Source organism: Artemia sp. Qi Xiang Cuo, chromosome 21 (assembly GCF_049724085.1).
Source record: "Artemia sp. Qi Xiang Cuo chromosome 21, ASM4972408v1, whole genome shotgun sequence".
Classification (NCBI taxonomy): Eukaryota; Metazoa; Arthropoda; class Branchiopoda; order Anostraca; family Artemiidae; genus Artemia; species Artemia sp. Qi Xiang Cuo.
In genome coordinates this window covers 10,755,123-10,762,897 of record NC_142814.1, presented here as the reverse complement: position 1 = coordinate 10,762,897, position 7,775 = coordinate 10,755,123, and the positions used below count along the sequence as shown (strand labels likewise).

Here is a 7,775-nt window from a genome sequence, read left to right as displayed (position 1 = left end):
CCTGCCGTAGGATCTCTTTATTACTTAAAAAGGGCAAGATAGCCTTTGTTTTCCGTTCCGATATTCGTTCCGGTATGGGTCCTTTTCCAATATTCTATAACCCCTACTTCCTTGTCTCTATTCAGCCCAAAATTTTGTTTTCCTTTATTTTTACATATAATGACAGAAGTTGTGAATCCCTTATGATATGATCTATACTTTTACTGTAAAAAAGACCAATTAAACTTTGAATTTCATTTTTAATAATTCCTTTCCCGATACCCAGTATTTAATCAAAATATATTCTGAATCATTTGTTCAACCAACATTAAGTCCAACCCTTTGCTATTAAATGTTCTTGAATATATATTTTGCTAGAATTTGTAAAAGCAAGCTCGTGAACCTAGGTTATATTAGAAAACTATATCTGAGTTTCCTTGTTTGATTAATGATTTTGTATTTTCTTTTGTCTCAAAGTCTGTTTCAAAAGCTTTGTAATCTTTTAAGCTTGTCTTTTCCTCTTAGAGTATACAATATAGGGTATGTATATAAATAAAAAATAAATTCTATTTTTTTCACTGCGGATTTGTTTTATTCCTTGGAAAAATCTGATTTCAACTCTCTTAATGAGATCAAAATGTTTCGCTTTTCTAGATTATTTTTTGAAGACCTAGGGTTTAATAAAGAAAGTCATTTATATCAACAATCATGTTTAAATAAGAGACCGTTATAAAATACTTCATTATAAATAAACCATTATTCTGTTTTACTAATGATATCTTCCGTAACTAGATCCATATGATGGGTGTCCATAGCCGTAAGAAGGGTAGTGACTACGATATTTGTAAGAGGGGTAATGTTTATAATGTTTTGTTTCTGCACCCTCTAATCCTTCTTCTGCTGTGGGTTCTGCTTCAGAAATGTCTCTTTTCCATCGGTAGCCACTGCCGTAGGAGCTGTAAGATGGATGGCCATAACTATAAGAGCTGTAAGATGGGTGACCATAGCTACGATATCCATATGATGGATAGTGTTTATAGTGTTTTGTTTCAGCACCTTCTAGTGCTTCTTCAACTGACGTTTCTTGTTCAGAAATATCTCTTTTCCATCTGTAACCACTGCCATAGAAGCTGTAAGTTGGGTGGCCAAAACTATATGAGCTGTAAGAGGGGTGGCCATAGCTGTAGGAGCTGTAAGATGGATGGCCATAGCTATATGAACTGTAAGATGGGTGACCATAGCTACTATATCCATACGATGGGTAGTGTTTATAGTGTTTTGTTTCCGCAACTTGTAGTGCTTCTTCAGCTTGTGCTGCCTCTTCAGCCAGTATGGTGGCAACGCCGACAGTAAAAAGAAGAATCTAAAAAGAGGGAAACAAATCATTCTAGCTAAATTGTTTAATCGGGCTAAGCCACAAGTTCAATATGGAAGATCTTTCCGTGAACATACTTTTTGGCTTTGAGTATAATTTATGCTGTTATTAAAATATTATAGAAATTCTCATGTTCCAGCTTAAAATAAAGATCATTTTAAAAGGAATTATTTTTTAATTCAACTAAGCAAAGGAGAAACTGTGGATAAAAGTGGTAATTAAGTTTGTGGGATGAAATTTTGAAATATTGTTTGTTTGATTAGTGTGCTAGCATATCAAGTGTCTTAAAGTTTGATTTATTATCGCATCGGTTGCTTTTTAATTTAATACAACCATTTAAGTGTTTTTATTAGGTGTATGACAATATGTATTCTAAAAAATTTTCTTCCTGAACCTAATATGAAGTATCGGATCATGATTAGTTTTGTTATTTAGTGACGAAAATATTTTAAAGCATTTGATTGTTTAGCTGGTTGGTGAAACTGGTCAAACTTATTATTATAGGGGTTGATTTATATTCTAAAAAAAAAACACTTTTTTTTAGGGGTAAAACAAAATTTGTTTTAAAATATCCTCCTGAACATAAATATAAACTATCCGATTAGAGTATTTAATTATTTAACTGGTGAAATTCTTTTCAAAAGAACGATTTAATGTTTGAAATTTAGTTCATTTCTCTGGGCAGTTAATTTTTCTTTTTAAGTAATTTCATTTTGAAATTTCTGAGTTTTAGAAAGTTTGGAAGTACAAAGTTTGGAAACTATTCAATTACAGAATGGCAAAAATCATTTCAAAAGAAGGATTTAAAGTTTGAAAATTAGCTCCTTTTTCTGGGGGCCTTTAATTCAGCGTTTTACATTTTGGATGTACAAAAATTGAAGGACAGGAAGATAAGTATGCGAACTAAAATTAGGAAACTGGAAGCAACGATACCAGATATGGTCAAATTTTAGCTCTGAACCATAGCACTCCAGTGATTTGTTACTAGTAGTAGTAGCAGTAGTATGTGTTTTGAAGCTACTTCAAAAAATAGAAAAAATACAGTTAACGGGTTTGGTGTCTGAAAATAAAATTTTAATATTAACCCTTTCAAACTGGCCTTTTGTCTTGAAGTTAAAACAGTATAGTTTATGTACTTTTTAGATTTGGCAAATCAGGAATAAACTACAATGTATAAGAGTAATTAGTTTTTTCTTTACAATATGAAAATAGAATTGCAAATTTTACGTCAATGGGCTCATCTATAAAATAACAAAAGTCATAGTTGGGCTGGACATATACCAGTAAAATTTGCATTATTATTTGACCAATCAAGGCATTTTTATTTAATTACACTGTTCATGGTACCTAAATATGTAATTTCAAAAGTGAGCCAATTGAACAGGAAAACAGGGATACGAGGTTGTTAGCAAGAAAAGTTCAGACAGTTTTGGCCAAGTAAAAAGAAAAAAAAATCCTTGCATTATTCGACTTTTTTTAACAATACAAAATCAAACATACTAATGTCAATTCAATTCCAGGATGCAAACTGAAAAATTAAGAGTAATTTAAAATATGAAAACATATACTTTCTAGATTCAAATCTAATAGGTATCTAAACTTCTAAATTTAATGAATCAGATTATTTTTTTTTTACCCGAATACTGTCAATTTTACTTTTAAGCCATAATCCGAAGGATTTAAGACATAAACATTGGGTTTCATAAAGGCAATGAAAACCAATAATAATTGAATACTTACATATTTCATTGTGGACTATTTGTATGTATTTGAATGCTGCAGATATGACAACCCAACTGAAGAATCCAGTAAAAATTCAGCTTTATATGTAAGTGAAACATCCTGGAATTACGTCACTAAATCCAGGAAGATGAAAAAACCTATGGGTGTGGTTTTAAACAAAGAACAACCATTAGCTTGATATAAAACAATATTAATAAGAAAGTAATGTCAGTGACTTAGAAAAATTTACGGTGCTCTTTAGCCTAAAATTATAATCTCTATTGGTATCATCACTGATTCAGACATTACACGGGGGGAGTGGGTGTACCATAGACTTATCTCTCACTTTCACCACTGCTTTGTATTTTTCGTTTACTTTCTCAATGCACTTTTAACAATAGCACAATGTCCAGCTTTAACGTAACGTTTGGGAAATTCCTTTAGCATTTAATGACAATAAAAAAAAAAAAAATAAAAAAAAAAAAAAAAACTGAACGAACAAGGGTTCTAACCTAAAACCATCAGAGATTATACCTTCAAAGGGGAAAATTTTAACAATTTAATTTTCTTGATCACCATAACTAAAGAATTACTATCTTAACCATAGACTTCGATTTCATTTTACTAGATTTCCCATTCAATCTGGGTTGAATTAAAAAATCAATATTCTAATCAATCTACTCTTACAAGTAGAGGGGGAGAGGAATTAGATACAAGTGACAAGTAGTTCTAATAATATTTTGTTTGCTACTCCCTCTTCTATATATAAAAAAAAAAAAAAAAAAAAAAAAAAAAAAAAAAAAACATGATTTTGGAAAAAGGATCAAAGTAATAATTATCATATGAAAGAAGTTAGAAGGGGGGGGGGGTAAAATAACATGTAAGCCTACCGACTTAAGTCAACAAGCCTAATTAACCTACCAAGATTATTTAATGCTAACCAAGGCCTACTTTCTGTATTCTTGATTTCGATTTAAAATAATTTCAAAAATAGCCTAATCAATATTGGATTGCTTCTTGATTATTTGGTTTTATTACCGTCCACAAAGCAAGTTTCACAATTTTCCATGAACTCCTTTTAGAGAATGGATTTTTTCCTTATTTTACATTTTGTTTTTCAAATCCGTTTATTTTCGTTTTCATTTAGTTTTCCAATTCATTTTTTTCTTCGCTTTTATTTAATAGGATCGGGTATAAATTTGAATTTCGTAAAAATAAGTAAATTGTAAAGTCTTTTGAATTCAAACAGTTCGAGGTAACGAACTGTAAGTAAGGAGCGACCCAGCTCAATAGTAACCGAAACTCTAAAAAACGGAATTTTGATACCAATAGATACATCAAAAGAATTGGATTTTTATGTTAATTTTAAATGCATAATTTTCTTCAAGTTTAATCTTACCCATCGAAACTTACGAGCCTAAGAAAATTTGCCTTATTTACGATAAAAAGGGGAAACACTCCCTAAAAGCTAAAGAATATTAATGAAAATCATACCATCAGATTCAGAATGCGTGTTTATTTTATTTTATTATTATTATTTTTTCCAGGCGGGGGGTTGTATCGACCCAGTTGTCCTAGAAATTTGCAAGAGGGCTCATTCAAATGGAAAATTAAAAGTTCTAGTGCTCTTTTTAAGTGACCGTAAAAATTGGAGCGAAACTAGGCCCTCTCCCACGCTCATGTTTTCCCCAAAGCCACCGGATCAACATTTTAAGATTACCATTTTTTCAGTATAGCCGAAAAACCTAATAACTATGTCTTTGAGGACGACTTAATACCCCAAAGGTCCTGGGGGAAGGGCTGTAAGTTATGAACTTGGCACATTGTTTACATATAGCATTGGTTATTGGGAAGTATACAGAGATTTTCAGGGGGTATTTTCTGGTTGGGGGGGGGTATGATGGAGGGGGTTACGTGGGAGGACATCTTCATGGAGGAATTTTTCATAGGTGAAGAGAATCTTCCATGAAGGCAGCGCCGGGTTTCCCAGCATTACTTAAAAACCGATCAGAAACTAAATAAAAAAAAATAAGTTTTTTCAACTGAATGTAAGGAGCTCAAAATGAACAGAAATTATTACGTATATGAGGAGGTTTTACCCCTCGTCAATACCTCTTTCTTTATGCTAAAGTTTTTGTTTGTGCTTTCAAAAGAGCTATTTATTATAATTAAACGGTCTTTGTGATTCAGGGGTCATTCTTAAAGAATTGGAGCAAAATTTGAACCTTAGCGTAAAGAGCGAGGTATTGACGAGGGGATGAATCCCCTCATAAACGTAATAATTTCTGCTCGTTTTAAGTTTTAATGTTGCTCCTTACTTTCAGTTGAAAAAAAACTTATCTTTTTTTAATTACTGTACTTGAGCTGTATTGGTAGTGCAACAGAGTAATTTTTTTTCTCTGGAGTGGAATCTACGACAATCTTGAAAATTTTTGGTTTTGAAGGAAATACAGTATCTCCCCATTGTAGTTAATGTTCAGTTTGCTCTCATAAACCTAAAAAACAGAAAAAACAGAAATATTTGTTAATGCGGCCAGCAACAAAAACGGTGCCGACTCCTGCTATGAACATCGAGGTTATCAAAGGGGCATATCTCTAACACCTTAGGAAAGGCTAGGCGCATTTACTTAAAACTTTCAGAAGTATTGAACTAAATCAAAAGAATTTTAAATTATATATTTATATTTTATATATTTATTTATTATATATTTATATATTACAAAGCTATTATGTTGTAAACAATTCCTATTTGTCAACGGGCAAAACCAGTTTCCTACATATGTTAGTATGACTTTTTCGCATTTCTAGGGCAACACTCTAGCGTTGCCTATAGTAAAGAGCCATAAGGTTTCAATGCAGCCTTTTACTTTTCCTCAGAGCCGCGTCATTTGGAATGAGTGTTCGTAAGACCTTCGGAGGGGACCCTTTCAATTAGAAATTGAATATTTTAGTAACCTTTTCAAGAGTCTAAAGTGATTTGAGGGTAGTCATCTTCTCTCCCACGCCCCTTTTAGCCACCCTCCCCCAAAGAAATCCGATTTAATTTTTAAGATAGTCATTTAGTTCACAAAAGTCTAAGGGTCAATGGTTCCAGGGATTACATGACTCCCCACAGCCCCTGTGGCAAGGACTGTACGTTAGGCAAGTTGCCCACTACTTAAATTTAGGGTATATTTTTGGGAAAGTGGGGTAAGTTTGATCCTGGGTCTCTAAAAAGGGTTATGATATTATGATGAAACTCTCAAGGAATTCTAGTGGTGATTTTGTGTTGAATAAGATCAAAACACACTTTGTACATGCTGGCTATCAAAGGGGTGTAGTAGAACTATTTAGGGCTTGTCTAGGGTGTTATGTTGCAGAGTGATCGAAGGGCAACTAGCACCACTTCAAAAAAGAAAAAAAATTCGGGATAGCCATCTTGTTCAAAGTAGTAAAATATCCAATAGCTATGGCTCTGGGGATGAAATGATCTCCAACAGCTCCTGGGGCAATGATTGTGAGCTATGCAATTTGCCGATAGTTTAGTAAATTATAGTAAAGTAAATTTGTAAATAAACTAATAAGGTAAATAAAAGTATAGTAAATTTGTTACAGGGAAACGGGACAATGTTTGATCCTGGGTGGGTCCGAACATGTTAAGGGTACTAGGTTGAAACTTCAAGAAATTTTGAGAGGGGCTCAGAACTGAATCAAATAATACTATGTGTATCTAGGTAATCAAAACAGTGTATCTGCAATATTTTAGGAATGGTTAGGGGTATTAGCTCGTAGTTTTTACGGTTATTACAACTACTATTATTGCAACTGCAACGGCAATCTCGACCACTTGGGATCATTACTATTTCCGACTGCGACTGGAATTGCTTGTAACTGCGACTACTTGGATTCCTATTGTGACTGTATTTACTGGTGTCCGCGACTGCGTGTAATTGCGCCTGCAACTGAGACTACTTGTGACTGCGAATACTTTAGACTGTGACTGCTTGTGACAGTGACTACTAGTGGATGCAACCACCAATACTTGTAACGGTGACTATGGCTAAGCGTGGCTACGACTACTTGTGGCTGTGACTAATTCAACTTCCGCTACTTCAGCTTCTTACGACTGTGGTTACTTGCGACTGCGACAGGAAGTCACTGCGTCTGTGACTACTTACTTCAGCCATTGCAACTACTTGTAACTATGACTGCAACTATAACTATAACAGCGAGAGCTAATGCTACTAATCACACTGTGACTATGACTGCAACTATTGCTACTCCTACTACTGCTATTGCTACTGCTGCCACTTCTACTATTATTGATCTAAATCAAAAAATTTTAATTGAATCGAAGTTTTCAAAATGGATATATACAATATCTCAGAAATGGCCAAGGTCATTAATTTGAATTTTTCAGGAACTGTTTAGGAGGATGTTGAACTTAATCACATGACATTATTTGCATCCATGTACTTAAAGCTTCTTCGTATAATTATAACATTGAGAAATGAAAGAATTACTGTTGAATATAGTCTCGAAAAGTTGGGAAGTCCGGGAATTAATATCATTCTATATTGAACATTTAGTTTACTTCCATTAATTCTTTCCTTTAATTAATTAAAAAACAACTTTCCCAAAAATAAGTTTTTCAAAGAAAAGTAAAGACCATTTTAAACTTAAGCTCAGCAGATATAAATACCTGTTAAAATGCAAACTC

The 7,775-nt window shown here is 33.2% G+C and overlaps 1 protein-coding gene across 1 annotated transcript; it reads right to left on the bottom strand.

The window, feature by feature from the left end:
• Positions 1 to 669: 669 nt before the first annotated feature.
• Positions 670 to 3,163, bottom strand: LOC148939226 (uncharacterized). Its single transcript, XM_089107264.1, has 2 exons — positions 3,095 to 3,163; positions 670 to 1,342 (listed from the first exon to the last, which is right to left on the bottom strand). Exons 1-2 carry the CDS (start codon positions 3,101 to 3,103, stop codon positions 749 to 751), a joined length of 603 nt encoding a protein of 200 aa, XP_088963390.1. The 5' UTR covers positions 3,104 to 3,163; the 3' UTR covers positions 670 to 748.
• Between the last annotated feature and the right edge of the window lie 4,612 nt (positions 3,164 to 7,775).